This window comes from Podarcis gaigeae (genome assembly GCF_964106915.1).
Source record: "Podarcis gaigeae genome assembly, chromosome: 2".
NCBI lineage: Eukaryota > Metazoa > Chordata > Lepidosauria > Squamata > Lacertidae > Podarcis > Podarcis gaigeae.
The window spans coordinates 541,080-558,616 of NC_139679.1; the positions used below are offsets into that span (position 1 = coordinate 541,080).

Genomic DNA, 17,537 nt, shown 5'->3' on the forward strand with positions numbered 1-17,537 from the left:
TGATGTTGACCCTACCAGTTCCTCACCCATGGCACCACTATCTGAGGTGGTTTTATGGAAGTGTCCCTTAGTAAAAGACATCAGGGAGCTGTGGCTTTAGAGCAGGGATGGAGAACCAGATGTTGTTGGTTTACAACTCCCATCAGCTCCAGCCAGAATAGCCCATGGTGATGCGAGTTGTAGTCCAGCAACATCTGGAGGGCCACAGGTTCCCCATTCCTGCCAATGTGGTGCTCTCCAGATGTTTTGGACCACAACTCCCATCTGCCCCAACCACTGTGGTCATCGGCTGGAGGGCAGTACATTGACTGCTCTTGGTTTATTCAGCCATAACTCTCCAACCAGCTCCATCAGAAAGCAGTAGTGTGGAAGTTTCTTGCACTTCATAACAAAAATAATTGCCTATCTAGGGTATTGCTGTTTGCAAAGTTTGCTAATGACAAGTTGCTTTAAAAAATATACTTTGCACAACAGCATATAGGGGCCTTATTAAAAGTCTGCAAAAGTTTATAATGCAGTGGGGACAGGGAGGAACCTATTTGCCAACTTATTTGTAGACTCCCTTACTGCAACGGAAGCTCGCGGGAGAGAGATGTGTTTTGGAAATAGGCAGCCAAGCCCCACAGGACACTAGAGAGGAGGCTAATTTAATGAGCTGGAAGAGTCACAATCCAAGAAACTTTTCTTTTTAGTAACAAAGATCTCTCATTTGCATTGACAAGAATGCAACTGCAAATAAACGAAACCAGTTCTCAAATTGGCACCCCAATCTGAAGTATCAAATTTCACTGATCTGCAGGTTAATAGGTTCCCAAAGAGCAACCACCTCCGGTTACTACTAACTCTAATAACTGTAAAATTTTATTTGGTCCAGTATATATATATATATTAATAGGGAGTCTAATGCTGATATATTTGGAAAACACTGGGAATTAATTTCTTTCATGGGAAGCAATCCCAATGGTTAAATCCCTTCCCCATTCCACACAGAGAGTTCATTTTATTTGTATTTTTTTAAGAAACCCCACTGCCACATTTAATCATGTTCTTCTACCTCCTTCTGCTGGATTGAACAACCATATATAGCAACTTCTCTGGAAACAGACATCCCTGAGAAAATATGTAGAATAGCATTTGGTGTTATATAATTTTTCAGGAAATTCTAATTCAATCAATTGTATAAATAATGGTCCACAGCTGAAAATAGCCAGAGGTCCACAGCCAGAGGGAGGAACTTCATGTCTGGGGTTGCCAAATGTGGCCCTCTAGTGTTCTCTATCCAGCCCTCTGGACTCTTCTGGTGCCACATCTCTTCCCCAGGGCAAAACCCTCACCAGCCTCTTAATTATCACTGCTTTCCTGGTGCTGGAGGTTAAAGGTTAAATTGGAGAATGGAAACTGCATGGCTGGGACAGAGCTTATCAATACTTAGACCAATAAGAGTCACATCCATTGCAGTCAGCCCACCCAAAGCAGCATGAGGCCCCGTTCTCCACAAGGGAATGTGGCCTTGGGTTGGAAAAAAGGTTCCTCCCATCTGATATAAATAATGGAACCAATGCTAACCATTCCAGCTCCAGATTGGCTCATCGTGCCACTCTTAAATGACAGCTTCTTAGAGGCACCAGAAGTCATGTCTGAGGCCTCATGGGGACATCAGTGGTGGTATCTGAGGCTTTAAAGGCCTCAGAGATGGTGTTAATTTAATTAATTAATTTATTATTATTATTATTATTATTATTATTATTATTATTATTATTATTATTATTTTCTACTCTGCCCATCTGGCTGGGTTTCCCCAGCCACTCTGGGCGGCTTCCAACAGAAGGTTAAAAATACATTAAAACATCAGTCATTAAAAACTTCTCTAAACAGGGCTGCCTTCAGATGTCTTCTAAATGTCCAAGGCCTTGTGGGGCCTTGTGTGCAACTTCATGATTTCATGATGTTATATTAGGTTGTGTGCCACTGGGCATCCATAATCTGGGGCCCAAGTCAGCACCCCTGTGTCCTGTTCTGGGTGCCATATTTTAAGGAGAAGATTTACTACTTTTAATACATCCAGAGGAAGTTGACCAAGAAGGTGAGTGGTCTTAAAACCAAGTCGTGTGATGATGAACAGTTCAAAGAGATAGATATGCTTAGCCGAGTGAAGTTTAAGGAAAAACTTGATAGCTTTCTTCACATATCTGAAGGATTGAACATAGTTCCATGCGAGAGCAGAGCTAGAAACAATGAGTAGAAACAATGAGTAGAAACAGCAGGTTCATGGATGCTGTAGAAGCAGCCTGCATTGCCAATCCTAAATTCAGGATGACCTCCCAAATCCCCTCCAGCTATAAGATTTTACCATTCTTTTTCTCAGCATGGGCAACCAAATGGTTCAAGGATGACTGCAAGCAAGGCTTGTAGGGCAACACCCCTCTCCTGCTGCTCCTCAACAACTGATATTCAGTGGCTTAGTGCCAATAATGTGTCTGGTAGCCACTTATAGACCTGCCCTTTGTGAATTTAGCTTATCATCAGATAGTGAACTCAATTCTCTGAGTACCAGGTACTAAGCACAAGATGGTGGTAGCAGATTCAGGGGCAACTCCAAGGTGGGAAAGTCCCAAGAAGCAAAAGAAAAAAAACAAAATACCACCTCATCACTCAAAAAAAGCCCAATGAGGACTCAGCATGTTCAGTGGGCAGGCAATGCTGTCTGATGGGGGGAAATATGATGGAATATCCTGCAAAAGAGCAGGAGAGACTATCTGGAAGCATGAACATACCACTGTGGCGGGAAAGTAAACAGCATTTCCGTGCACTCTGGCACTCGTCACGGTGTTGTACCAGAAGTGGCTTAGTCAAGCTGGCCACATGACCCAGAAAAGCTCTGCAGACAAACACCAGCTCCCTTGGACTGCAAGTGAAGATGAGTGCTGCACTCCCTAGTTGATTTTGACTGGACTTAACTGTCCAGGGGTCCTTTACCTTTACCTAGTAGGTGTATGTCTAATTGTAAGACATGAGAGGAGCATGATGGAAAGGAAGCAGCAGTCACTGGTAATCTTATTGTCTTGCCTTCTTCCTACTACAGACAGGTAGCCGTGTTCTTCCTACTGTTAGTCATAGAATCATAGAATCATAGAGTTGGAAGAGACCACAAGGGCCATCGAGTCCAACCCCCTGCCAAGCAGAAAACACCATCAGAGCACTCGTGACATATGGTTGTCAAGCCTCTGCTTAAAGACCTCCAAAGAAGGAGACTCCACCACACTCCTTGGCAGCAAATTCCACAGTCGAACAGCTCTTACTGTCAGGAGGTTCTTCCTAATGTTTAGGTGGAATCTTCTTTCTTGTAGTTTGGATCCATTGCTCCGTGTCTACTTCTCTGGAGCAGCAGAAAACAACCTTTCTCCCTCCTCTATGTGACATCCTTTTATATATTTGAACATGGCTATCATATCACCCCTTAACCTCCTCTTCTCCAGGCTAAACATGCCCAGCTCCCTTAGCCGTTCCTCAAAGGGCATCGTTTCCAGAGCTTTGACCATTTTGGTTGCCCTCCTCTGGACACGTTCCAGTTTGCCAGTGTCCTTCTTGAACTGTGGTGCCCAGAACAGGACACAGTACTCCAGGTGAGGTCTGACCAGAGCAGAATACAGTGGCACTATTACTTCCCTTGATCTAGATGCTATACTCCTATTGATGCAGCCCAGAATTACATTGGCTTTTTTAGCTGCTGCGTCACACTGTTGGCTCATGTCAAGTTTGTGGTCAACCAAGACTCCTAGATCCTTTTCACATGTACTGCTCTCAAGCCAGGTGCCACCCATCTTGTATTTGTGCCTCTCATTTTTTTTGCCCAAGTGCAATACTTTACATTTCTCCCTGTTAAAATTCATCTTGTTTGTTTTGGCCCAGTTCTCTAATCTGTCAAGGTCGTTTTGAAGTGTGATCCTGTCCTCTGGGGTGTTAGCTACCCCTCCAGTTTGGTGTCATCTGCAAATTTGATCAGGATGCCCTTGAGTCCATCATCCAGATCGTTGATAAAGATGTTGAATAAGACCGGGCCCAAGACAGAACCCTGTGGCACCCCACTAGTCACTCTTCTCCAGGATGAAGAGGAATCATTGATGAGCACCCTTTGGGTTCGGTCAGTCAGCCAATTACAAATCCACTGAGTGGTAGCATAGTCAAGACCGCATTTTACCAGCTTCTTTACAAGAATATCATGGGGCACCTTGTCAAATGCCTTGCTGAAATCAAGGTATGAAACAGCTGTTTCTTTATCATTTCCATCATGCTTTCTCCTTTGTTTGTCTTACAGTTAATCATAAATGAGCCAGGTCTTGGCCCCCCATAATGAAGCCCTTGCTCCAGGACTATACTAGAAAGCTATTACACATCATGGGATGTGGGTGGCGCTGTGGGTTAAATCACAGTGCCCAGGGCATGCTGATCAGAAGGTCGGCGGTTCAAATCCCTGCAACGGGGTGAGCTCCCGTTGCTCGGTCCCAACTCCTGCCAACCTAGCAGTTTGAAGCACGCCAAAGTGCAAGTAGATAAATAGATACCGCTCTGGTGGGAAGGTAAATGGCATTTCCATGTGCTGCTCTGGTTCACCAGAAGAGGCTTAGTCATGCTGGCCACATGACCTGGAAGCTGTACGCTGGCTCCCTCGGCCAATAAAACAAGATGAGTGCCGCAACCCCAGAGTCGGTCACGACTGGACCTAATGGTCAGTGGTCCCTTTACCTTTACTTCTATTGTCTCACTTCATTCAGGAGGGATGGTGGGGCAGTGAGGAATTATGTTCCAGTGTCCAAGGAGGAGAAACTCAAGCATCTCCTGCCCCTCTGCCACCATTTACCATGATAATAGTTTGGATTTGATATCCTGCTTTATCACTATCCTAAGGAGTCTCAAAGCGGCTAACATTCTCCTTTCCCTTCCTCCCCCACAACAAACTCTCTGTGAGGTAAGTGAGGCTGAGAGACTTCAGAGAATTGTGACTAGCCCAAGGTCACCCAGCAGCTGCATGTGGAGGAGCGGGGAAGTGAACCCGGTTCACCAGATTACGAATCTACCGCTCTTAACCACTACAGCACACTGCCTCTAATGAGCTGTTGGCATCAGGGCACATAATACTGATAGCAAAATCCTTGAAAGGATAAATACAAATCTGCCTCTCACCATTCTATAATCCTTCTCCATTATTATTATAAACATTTAACTACAATACTAAGAATGATAGAACTTCTTTCTTCTTTGGTGATCACTCATAGCCGAATAAGATTGTCTTCCATAAACACGGTTTTAACAGTGAGTCCGTGAGTGACTGTGGAGGCCAATTCTGGATCCACACGTCCTTCCACAGTGGGGACATTGGTTTCCAGGTGGGAGTTGATCAGGGTGAGGTTTTGCCAAGCGTGCCTTCCACTTGTGTCCTGAGTTTGAGCGTCTTCAAAGTTTGAGTGTCATGACACCTTTGGTAAAGGCTGTTCTTTAACTGGGGCGCTCGCAAGCCAGTGTTTCCCAGTTGTCAGTTTTAGATTTTTTTAGATTTCCCTTGAGACAGTCTTTAAACCTCTTTTGTTGACCACCAGCATGACGCTTTCCATTTTTAAGTTCAGAATAGAGTAGTTGCTTTGGAAGACGATCATCAGGCATGACCAGTCCAACAAAGTTGATGTTGAAGAATCATTGCTTCAACACTGGTGATCTTTGCTTCTTCCAGTACACTGATATTAGTTCATCTGTCTTCCCAAGTGATGTGTAAAATTTTTCGGAGACACCGTTGATGGAATCTTTCAAGGAGTTGGAGATGGCATTTATAAGTGGTCCACGTTTCACAAGCATATAGTAAGGTTGGCAGTACAATAGCTTTGTAAACAAGCATTTTGGTTTCCCTGTGAATCCCTCAAACACTCTGCACTTCAATTGGGAGAAAGCTGCACTTGCACAGCTCAGGTGATGCTGGATTTCAGCATCAAAGTTGGCCCTTGTGGAAAGATAACTGCCTAGGTAAGAGAAGTGATCGACATTTTCCAACGTTACAACATTGAGTTGGATTTGTGGTGCTGCAGAGGGGTTATTTTGTACTTGTTGGTGCAGCACTTTGGTTTTTTGGATGTTGAGTGATAGGCCAAGCTTTTCGTAAGCCTCTGCAAAGATATTTAGGATGGTTTGGAGGTCATCCTCTAGGCGTGCACACACTATGTTGTGTGTTCTATGAAGTTCTATGACGGAAGTTACGGTAACTGTACACTTTGCTTTCAGCCTGCTCAGATTGAAGAGCTTTCCATCTGTTTGATATATGATTTCTACTCCGATGGGGAGTTTGCCTTTGACAAAGTGTAGGATCATGGCAATGAAAATAATGAATAGAGTTGGGGCAATAACACAACCCTGTTTAACACCTGATCCCACTGTGAATGGTTCACTTTGAGAGCTATTGTTATCTGCAATGTTGCTGTCATGTTATCATGGAGGAGCCGAATGATGTTTACAAATTTAACTACATTTAACAACAATACTAAGAATGATAGAATTTACTATAAGAAGGGGTAAACTTAGTGTGTGCTTGACTAGGACTAGGGGGAGATGGCTTTGAAATCACACACAGCCATAAGTTTCACTGATGTGACTCAGTAACACAAACTCTCTCTACCTCAGCCTTGTAAGGATGTTATGGGGAAGCGAGGAAAAACCATACAGAGCACCATGAGTTTCTTGGAAGAAAGAATATTAATTAAGATTAGAAAACAGAGTGTCAAAAAGTTGCTTATATATTCTCAAATTACACCCTCTAACAAAAAACATTTAATGTTGTACAATTTTCAGTCTCCTGAAAACAAAACATCACAAATCTCACTGAGTTTTTGAAGCACCAAAAAGGCTTTCTTTTAGATTGTCTTAAGAGCTTCAACTTTGATCGCTTCTCAGCCTTTTGGCTATGATCAAGTGTAGTATAAGAGCTTAAACTTTGGGGAAGCTTGATTAATACAGATTTTCTGAATGACAATTACCAAAACAAAACTAAGAATTAATAGACATGAATCAGGCTGTATCAAATGAGGAAGAAGTACCAGCCAGCCCCTTGTCACTTCCGAAATCTGCTTTGGGACTGGACCTTTTAGGCATTTTATGAGGCAAAATAGCAAGACACAAGATTTATGAATTAAGGAACAATGTTGCAAAATTAGTTGGTGTGTAGATGAAATAGTCATATATGAGCTGGAAAGCTTATGGAGTTTTAGGGAGACATGAAAGAGAAGCCATGAGAATAAATATGATGGAAAGAAAAGCAGCTGGTAGGAAACAGGTCAAGCATGCATATACCCTGGCTCCCAATTTCCCTCTCCCAGTTGCTGTTCCTAAGGGAAGCAGCCACCAGCGTGTTTGTTATCTCCATTTGTGCTGAAAATGCAGAAAAGTTCTGACTCAGCACCCAAAAAGAAGCAGCCTCAGGGGGTGGAGCGTGCAAAACAGGAAAGGGATGTATAAACTGCTCTGCACCAACACGTTATGAAAAGTTCGTGACACACATTTCTGCTCTAAACCAGCAGGGATTTATATTTGTGTAATAAATTTAGACACCCTCCCCCATCCGTAGCAGGAGTGACTCATAAGATGGCTATCTGCAGATGTTTTTGAAACGTGGGCTTATTTTTCACTTCCTTTTCTTTTTTGACTCTCTCAGCATGACAGTGGAACGGACTTCCTCAGAAGGTGGTGGACTCTCCTTCGTTGGAGGTTTTTAAGCAGAGGTTGGACGGCCATCTCTCATGGATGCTTTAGTTGAGACTCCTGCATTGCAGGCGGTTGGACTGGATGACCCTTGGGCCCCTTCCCGCTTTACGATTCTATGAAAGAGCTTTCCATACTTTCCATGTTGATGACACACTTTTTAGACATGCATCATTTCACAACACAGTAATTCAGTTTTACTAGCTAACTGGAGGTAAACTAACCCTTTTCCAGTCCCAGGAGTGCAGGGAGTGTTTTTACAACACACCTGCACACTGCAACCAACACGCTAACATGTTGCAACACAGAGTTTGGAAAGCTCTGCTTTATGATATATGCTTAGCTCATGCAACAGACCAGCTTTCAATAATCTAGTGCTTTCCAGATACTTTGGACTAAAACTCTCCATCAGCCCCAGGCAGCATGGCCTGTGATCAGGGATGATAGGAGCTGAATACCAGCCACATCTGGATTGCACCAGACTGGGAAAGGGCTTCAACACATGGTGGAGGCAGAGGTGACAATATTGAAATCCTTGCCTCTACATATGGGAAAGTGGGGCTTTTGCCTGCAGAGATCCCCCAGGTTCAATCTCCAGCATCTGTCAAAAAGGATCTCAGGAAGCAGGGCTGGCAAAGAGCTCAGCCTGAAACCTAGGAGAGTCTCTGTTAACTGGGACTGCTCAAGCCACTGATCACTGTATGGCCCTTCTTCTTTCTAATGCAGCTAATAATGTAGCATCAAAGGCAAAAATGAAAAACATAGGTCATGACATGAATGCATCTAATACAGCATTTTCAAACCTTTTACCTTCAATTAACTCTTTCCAAATTCCATTGTTTGTGAACCGAAACTAAGCCAACGACAGGGAACCTATGGCCCTCCAGACACCACAGTCAGCCTGGTCAATGGTCAGGGATGGGCACTGTAGTCCAGCAACATCCAGAAGGCCACTAGTCCTCATCCCTGCTCTAGGCAAACACTTCATTCATGCTGAGCAATGCTGATGCACCTCACTGGTGCCATGAACTAAGCATGCACCCTAAAACATATCCAATACTTTCCTGTGGCAACAGACTGCTAGAGAAGACCAATGATGCTGGACAAACTGACTTTCAAATCAGTATATAATGACCCCCCCAAAAAAAAAAATCTCATCACCATCACACACATATAATGGAGAAAAGGCAGATAGGGACTACACAACAGCCAAATCATTTTAGTGTATTGATTGCTCAAAGGAGATGAAACAAATAACATGCAGCTCTATTTTAGTTGTATTAATACAACTTGTGCATCATTTAATGGTCACAAAAATAAAACCCTAATGTGTTAGTTCTTTTGCTTCAAGGTTCTGCACCTCAAACATGAGAACTTGAAAAAAAGCTTTGGTCTACAGGTGTCATTAAGATGAACAGCAAAATGGAAGCAATGGTTTATTTACTTATGCCTATTTTTCTACCCTCATAAGTGTGTTGGTACAATCCAATTTGCAAACCCACCTCAGCCGTCATTGGCTGAGGTGGGTTTGCAAATTCACCCAGAAGTTCACCCAGGAAAGCTGATTCTAATAAGGCTGATTCTAATAATTCTAATTCTGATTCTAATAATTCTAATTCTAAACAGGTACCAACAATATTGATCACTCTGGGCTGGTGCTGCTCTTGGACCTGTAGGAACTGGGTTCAAATCTCTGCTTAGCCAGCTTCATTTCTGCTTTTGCTTAACAGACATAATAGTCACTTGCATCTTTGAGGGTTTATTACTATTATTTAAGGTTACCATCTACTGTATTGCTAATCTTCTGTTTAAGCCCTACTGAAATTAATGGGTGCTTCAAACAAGCTTATGGCCCACTTGCTGGTGGATTGCAACCCAATTGTGCATCCAGAAAGGGGGGGGATGTGCTTTCTCACTGCATTTGATCCCCACATACTGCCCCATCCAAAATGACTCAAGAGGAAAGATCAGTATGAGGTTCTTCTCCACTCCATCACTGCCTTCCTCTCCAAGCAACATCTGTAGCATTTTGCTACACACCACATCCTAAATTATGTGTGTCCTATATACAACATCACACCAATCACAAGTCTGCCTATGGATATTAAATAAAGCTGCTCAAATTGCAACACAGGTGTAGTTCTGCCAATCCAACTCCAATCAGCAGAAGAAATGTGTAGTCCAAGGTTGTTCCAAGTACCATGTGCTGAAGAATATACACCTCTGAAAGAGGAGAGTATCAGATGCAAAATGTCTGCTGAGAAGTGGAGGGTGCAGTGAGAGAATGCAGCTAACTATAGGGCTGTGCAGAAAATTCTCATGTAGTATAATCTCATGTAGGAAGAAGTAGCAAGGCACTTGATTTTGTGAATTGTTTTGATTTTGTGCATCTTGTGAGTAAGTGAATACACAGAGGTCTGGGGGCAGAACTTCCACAGTCTCGCCATCCTGATGTGATGGAAGAGCTCTGCTGGGGATCTCCCATCCCATCCAGCTGCAACCCCTCCACCTGGTGACATGATGCATCACACACCATCTGCTTCAGAGTTGGATGATGCTTGCTAGCATGCCACAACCATGCTTTCTGAGGCACCTCTGCTGTCACCAGAAGGGGCATCATGGTGGAATGTCCTTCCAGGATGGGTGAAACTGCAACAAGGCTGACATTGAGCTGTGTCTTTTAGAACCTTCCAATGTTCCTTACAGGATCGCTAACACTACCTTGCAAGCCTCTCCCTCCTCTCCCCTTTCTTCACCCCATTGAACTGTTCCAATGTTTCTCCAAACTTCAGGAGCCTTTGGACTAATAGTCTTCAGCATGCAGATCTGGGGCCCACCTTTTTAACTCTGATCTGCAACATGAGGCTCGTTTTAATTAACTATATCTTACCCTCTCTTCCCCAGCCCCACATTTTTTATTTTGAAAACGAACAAAAATAATAATAATGGTGGAGTGCTGCAGGCGCAACCCGCCTTGAAATGCTGTCCCACAAGTTGAAGGGCAATGCTTTATATTTGCTTGTCACAATGTATGAAGGGAAATGTGGCTCCAACTATGCCTCCCTCGATGGATGGCACCTCCCACCATGCATCTCTGACCACTGGGGAGTGAAAGCACTTTGTGTCTCTACAGAGCAAATCAAGAGACATGGTAGCAAAAACATTCATCAGCCCAAGGGAAACAAGGACATTTCTGACTTTCCACATCAAAACTGGGCATTGCAATCTCAGCACAGACAAGGCACACAGAAAGGGGAGGGGAGGGGAATCAGGATTCCACAAAAATGAGATCTGAAACTGTCACCAGTAAAAAAATTATATAAAAATAACTGGAAAGGTTTGAAACGTACACCAAGATAAATGGTTTGTCTGACACAGAGAATCATTGTGCTGTAGTCTGCAAGTCTGGCCTGCATTTTTTCAAGGACTAACCACTCTTGCTTCTTCCAGAACATATAGGGCTCCCTGTAGGAGCACGTACCAATTCTTCAAAGAATAAAACTTCTCTTACACAACTGAGTATGGAAAGATCTCACCCACACCACTTCCAAAACAGAGGGTGGGAGAGGTGGGGGATGGCACAGCTATGTAAACCAAACGATTTCTGTTGCAGGATCTGCATGGCAGAGGGAGTGGAGCTTGCCATTATTGCTTTGCCACAAGGTGTGATGAAAGATGTGGACCCCACAGTGAAAAGCGAGGGAAGCAACCCATAAACCCTGAGAAAGGGAAAAGCCCTCCCTGCCTCATGCCACGCCATGCCCTCCTGCTCAGCCCCCTTCATCTGTGCCCCAGCAGGGTCATAGTTCATCACGGGCTGTGCTGTCCAGAGGGGACTGGAGCACATTAGAGTTCTTGGCTTCACTGCTCAGCTCCTGCTGCTCCTTCATCTTCTGGGACTTGGCCCGGTCCCAGTCAGTTTTGATGTTCTCATTGTTCCACACCACAGAGGTTTCCGTGTCGCTGATGTAACCATCGTCTCCTGTGTAGTGCGTTGGGAAGACTAGCAGCGGTTCTACAGAGAAGGCCAGCAAGTTCCGGTTCTCAAAGTGCTCCATATACTCAGAACTGTAGGAGAACAAACATCACATGAAAAGAGCTGCTTCTGGAGATACATCTCTGCCACACGTGTAGGTCAAACAACTAACTGCACAAAAGTATGACTCCTGGAGTTACATGAGGCAAACCATGAACCCCCTTTGAAGAGAAGGAATGCCTTCTCCTCACTAGCTAAGTTTGTCTTAGGTTTCTGACGAGCTAGAAAGATGAAACTTCATAATTTCACTTCTCGGGAAATACAAGGGTCTACTGTACAAATATCTTCTGCTAATATAACTTTCTCTACTCATCTTGCTTATTTGGACCAGGTTTCCTCAGTGTTAGATATTTTTTCACATTCTTGTCTTCCTGTGAGAGAATCAGCTCCTTGGGCAGCTGTTATGTTCTAGAACACTCTAGATTCTTCCAGCAGAAACATATTAGAAGCTGTGATATGAAAGCTAAGAGCTGAATTGCACCTTAAAGGTCGGTTATGGGCACAACAACGGAATGTCTAGGTGTGCTTTTTTATAACAAGAATACATAGCTGAAAATGAATGAACTGCAACTAAAATATTATGTTCATTTTTTACATGGTCTAGTCCTTCCCCTGCCCGCCCCCCCCCCCAATATTCTTAAGAGGGTCTCTTCACCAGTGTTCAGAGAGTAGCTGGAAAGAGGGAGGCTGAAAAAGGTCCTCCTTTCCTTCCACTCTACAGTTCTAATCTGAAATCTTAGGTGCAGTACTGTGCCCAGAGCTCAGAAACTGCTTGTGCTGATCAAATTGTGTATTTCAAAATGTGCCTAGAACAATGGGAGTTTTGAACATTGTTTAGAAGAGAGAGTGAACCCTACCTAGAGTGAAGGCTACCTAGGCAAAAGCTACATAAGATTCCACAGAGAATTGATTCCTACCTTCTCAAAGAGTACAATCATCTAGCCCAGGAGTTGCTAATGCAGTTGCTCTTCAGATGCTTGGACTCTGGCTCCCATCAGCCCCAGCTAGCCTGGCCAACAGTCAGGGACGATGGAAGTTGCAGTCCAGCAACCTCTTGAACTGGCTACCCCTGATCTAACCACACTGAGGGAAATCCACTTCAGCTGTCAAGTGTTCTTGGCTTCAGATAGATGGCATGGCCAAAGAAGATAGAAACCAACTTGGAACAAGGCAAGGGAGCAAGAGAGCAAAAACCATTTTCCAAGCAAGAAATACATGCCAGGACAGAACCTACAGATGAGACAAAAGCAAAGGTGTCCATGCCAAACTAAAGAGGAGGTGTGCGACAGGACTGTGGAAGGAAGCTCAGACACGGCCATCCTTCTGGCCCAACAGGCTGCCACTTAAAATCCTTCTGTAAATCAGGAGGGCCTACAACTATTACCTGCTGCCTTGTGATACATATTTGGGAGAAGAAAAGGCTCAGGAGTAAACCCTACACAAATCTGGAGTGGAGTGTACTAGATGGCGCCTTGTATGCCTCCTTCCAGCAACTACTGCAGTCCAGCTGGTGCCAAACGTCTTGATCTGCTTTCCTTTGAACCACATCACCAAGAGGTCTTGTTGCCTGGGCATCCCAGGTCCACTGCCCAGGTGTGTCCCAGGGAGGTCACTTCGGTGCTGCTAATATAGCAAAAGCAATGCAGGAGGCAGCAGTTACAAGTCACAAGACTCTGCAGCTAGAGCAGGCCCTGGCCATTTGACTTCCATTGTCTTGAGGCAGATGAATGCCAACAACTTCTAGCCAACAGAAAACAGCAAAGGACTCCTCTCTATCTCCCTCTTTTAAGAAGCTACATCTCATGTGCACCCTGCTCCTTCCTGCCCAAGGCCACAGGCCCCTCTTCCCCTCCCAGCCCCAACCTTACACAGGATGTTTGTCAAACATGACAGGTAGGAACTCGTCCACAGGCAGCATCTTGGAGAGGGGCTGGGCGTCCAGGAGCTTCTGGGCCCCCTGGAGGGAGATGACGTAGGCCAGGGTCCAGTAGGAGTAGTCCGCTTCCACCAGATTACGGACGTGGGGCACGGCTTTCTCAGGATGCTCCACTTGCATGCGTTTCCGGCCAATGTAACTAAAGGCAAGCAGAGATTGAGATCATGACACTTCTTCCCTTTGAATCACATGGGGGCAGCCTGCAGGCAGACCTCCACTGCTCTCCATGCAGCCCACCAAGCCCCAGGGCGCCCCCCCCCCCCGGCTGCTCAGCCACCAGCCATCAGCAGGGAAAAGGTTGCTGTCCCTGCACTGCTAATGGGGTTCCTGGCAGACAGTGCTGCAGAGATTAAAGTGTGAGTGTGTAAGGCAGGTAAACAGGAGTGAAAGGCATGGGGGGAACTAGGTGCCTATGAGTGTGAATGGCAGGGCAGATATCATAGAATCTTAGAGTTGGAGGGGACCCTGAGGGACCAACCCCCTGCAATGCAGGAACCTCAACTTAAGCATCCATGACATATGGCCACCCAACTCGTGTAAATGTGAAAGGGAGCAGGGAGGATGTTGGTCCCGTAACTCCCCGCTCCTGCCCACATGAATCCCCCAGAAGCAAAAATGTTGCCCAACTCTGCCATACAAGATTCCCCACTGACGGATGCTTTTGCCAAGACTTCCCGCTGCCTGAGTCAGCACTTCCGTACTTACATCAAATCCCAGTCCAGGCCCTCCTCTTCTAAGTCATAGATGAGGTTCATCATGCGTCGCTTAAAAAAGATCTCGAAGCGCAGGTCATCCTCAAACACCACCGACTTCTCCAGGCCTCTCTCAACAACCTAGCAAAAATCAGCACACGTCACTGTTTATTGATTCATTTATTTAATGAAAATATTTCCATCGTGTTTTTCCACTAAGGTGCTCAAGGGGTTAAATCTGCTCTTTCTTGGACCAAGTTATTTTTGGCTGCTTGGCTTGAGTTTGATGGTCACAGAGAGGGGCAAGAAGTCATGCAGGGGACTGATGAGACCACACACCCCCCCCCCCAGCAACTGGTAGCTCTGCTGGGTCTGGACCAGCCTTTCCCAGCCTTTTGTCTTTCAGATACTTCAACTCTCATCAGTCCCATCAGCACCTGGAAGACACAAGGATTGGGAAGGCTGGTCTAGAAACTTGCTTTTTTATTTTTAAAAATGAAAGCTTGTATTCTCAGAAGGCGGATGGTATTCTCAATGCCACCTTCGGCACTCTTTTTCTGCAGTCTTTCAGAACCACAGCATATACAAAGCCCTGTAAGATTGTATGTAGCTCTGCCTCCCAGAGCAGGGAAACAAAACTGGCATTCAGATTTTGAGTGGCAAATATCCCCTAAAGGTCCCTTTCCTTTCTAGATCATCACACCATGAATGTTTTCCATATTCTAGCTGATGTAATAATCCAATGTGCCCAAGAGGTGGCAGCACATACTAAAAATGCAGTGAAATCCGGTTCTAAGGGATTCCTTCCTGCTGCTTTGGAAGACTGCAAGCAAGCAAAGCCACACAGCAGACCCCAAGTCTGGCTCTTGTGCCAAAATAAGGCCAGCATCCCACTTGTGCCAGCACAACAGGGACCGCTCTGGAATTCTGTGTAACACTAAAGCCCCCATGTTTCTCCACTGATGGAAATTGGTCCAATGCATATTGCTTCATCGCCTTTTATATCTGTATCTTGGGCCAATAATACAATTGTTGCCTAAACTGAACCATTTTCACCCATTTCAAAAAGGATGAGGAGACCAATGGAAGGTTGCAGATCTGCATCTGTAGAAAGGCATTTCTGTTTCCAGATCTTAGTCACTTCCAGAAAGCTAATCTGCAGCATTCAATAGGCTCCACACAGAAGGTAGCCACTTACGTGAGCTCTTCAGTATGCAAGAAGGCCAGAGAAGGCACTGTGTTTACCAACTACCATTTTAAAACATCCACTCACTGAAATCCCGTGCCACATTAACCCACATTCTGCAACACAAAATGCTAAATTCTGCAACCTGCGTGAATTATGTAAATTAGGCATGGAATGGTACACAAGCCCCACACACTTTCTGGAAATCTTATAGTGGGGATGGGAAACCTGTGGCCCTCCAGATTCCCAGCAGTCCCAGTCAACACGAGGAAATGGATTATGGAACTTGTAGCCCATCATCACCCCAGAGCCACATGTTCCTCATCCCTGTCCTACAGAGATCTGTCAACCCCATGGGCCACAAACTTTGAAGCCTAGCTAGGAGGATTGGAAGCTTGCCTACTCCCACAATGAAAGGGGAGATTCTTTGGGAACTGGATTCTGTGCCAAGTACTGTGTCTTGCAGTCCTTAACTGCTTGTGCAGAACCACACATATACACCTGTTTTGAAAGCTTCATGGTTGGGAACAGATGACCTAATCTCCTGAAAAGACAGACTGTTTGACATAAACATAATTTTTGGATTTGGTTTGTGGTATTCAAGAGTTCAGTTCCAACTAAGTCGATCTCATAAATGTCGTTTGGAACGCTAGGCACCTTTCCAGTTAGGAGTTTGATCTGGCCTTCCACAAACTGTCATGCAGATCTTTTTTGGTTGGAAGATTAAATAAGAAGAGTTTGTTTTAAGAACCTCTGCGCATTCTATGTCGAGCTTAGTTCTTGTCGCCATTTCACTTTGGTACTTTGGTGTTCTGTTAGTGCCTGCTTGTTATTAACTGATAAACTGTGGACCTCTTTGGATAATTGGGTTATTTGAGAGGCAGTACCTCTAATTTGTTGAAAGATATGCTCAACTGTTCTTGAATTTGGAGTTAATTGGGTGCTCTCCCTACTTGTTATTCCTTCCTCTCTTAGAGGCACAGGGTCAACTTGCCCCATTGTTGGATCCAGTATTCTCTCCATATTCATAATCATCTTTAAGGAGAGAAAATCATTTTTTTGTTGGAACTGTAAAAGCAGATTTATTTTAAAAAGTCCTCCATTTTAGATTGTTTGGAATCTAATTAGATTGGTGAGAGAGCTGCTTCCTCTGGGTCCCTGTAGCGTTTACTAGCAGGCATAGTGTTGCGGTGGGGAGTAAACAAGGAGAGGTTTCCTTAACCAAAGAAGAGAGAAAAAATAGAAAGTGCTCAGTTTGTTCAATTTAAGAGCTTCTCTGTGAGGTGACTGCCAGGAGTTCCAGGAACAAAGTATAAAAGGGAGCTGGCGGTTAATAGCTAGCAGCTGGCGGCCTGCCCAGGATGCTTCACAGAACTTGCCCAAGGTGTTTCTCATAGCATAGATAAGAGGGTGCTGATAGAATCCCAATAGGTTGGTAAGTTTAAAAGTAGAGAAGTAAAAAAAAAAAAAGAAAAAAGGAAATATTACTTCCCTGGGTAGCAACCAGCGCTAATTACAGTCCTGTTATCTGCGGAGCTTTGAAGCCTGCTTGCCAAGCCGTTGCCATCTTGGAACCGCCCCTGAATAAATAATTAAAAAATGGCCGCTGTTTGACATGATGAGCATCACTTACCTCTTGCCAAACCTTATAGTGGCTAAGGAAGCAACCCAATTCCCCCTTGGTGAGTGGACGCCCATGGTATGGGTCCTTGTAACCTGGCAACATCTTAATGCCCAAGGCTTCCACCTGGCTGGTGTTCATTGCTCTGAGGACAGATGGAATGAAAGAATAAAGGACAGTCAGTAGAACACAAGCTATTCATGAAGAGAGCGGCAAAGATACATGCCAAAGATATATGGCTGTGTGATCTAGGGTGAAAAATAATGCAGAAAGAAAACAATTCTCTTTCCCTAGATCAACTTCTGTTGGTGCAGAAGCTTCCAGCCAGC

At 44.6% G+C, this 17,537-nt stretch overlaps 1 protein-coding gene across 1 annotated transcript in view; it reads right to left on the bottom strand.

The window, feature by feature from the left end:
• Positions 1-11,039: 11,039 nt before the first annotated feature.
• Positions 11,040-17,537, bottom strand: part of COLGALT1 (collagen beta(1-O)galactosyltransferase 1) — a 37,985-nt gene continuing 31,487 nt past the window's right edge. Inside the window, exons 9-12 of the mRNA XM_083729202.1 lie at positions 17,221-17,353; positions 14,415-14,542; positions 13,642-13,848; positions 11,040-11,805 (exon numbers count right to left, since the gene is read on the bottom strand). Coding sequence (XP_083585328.1) covers positions 11,538-11,805; positions 13,642-13,848; positions 14,415-14,542; positions 17,221-17,353 — 736 coding nt within the window. The 3' untranslated portion in view covers positions 11,040-11,537. The remainder of the gene's footprint in view (positions 11,806-13,641; positions 13,849-14,414; positions 14,543-17,220; positions 17,354-17,537) is intronic.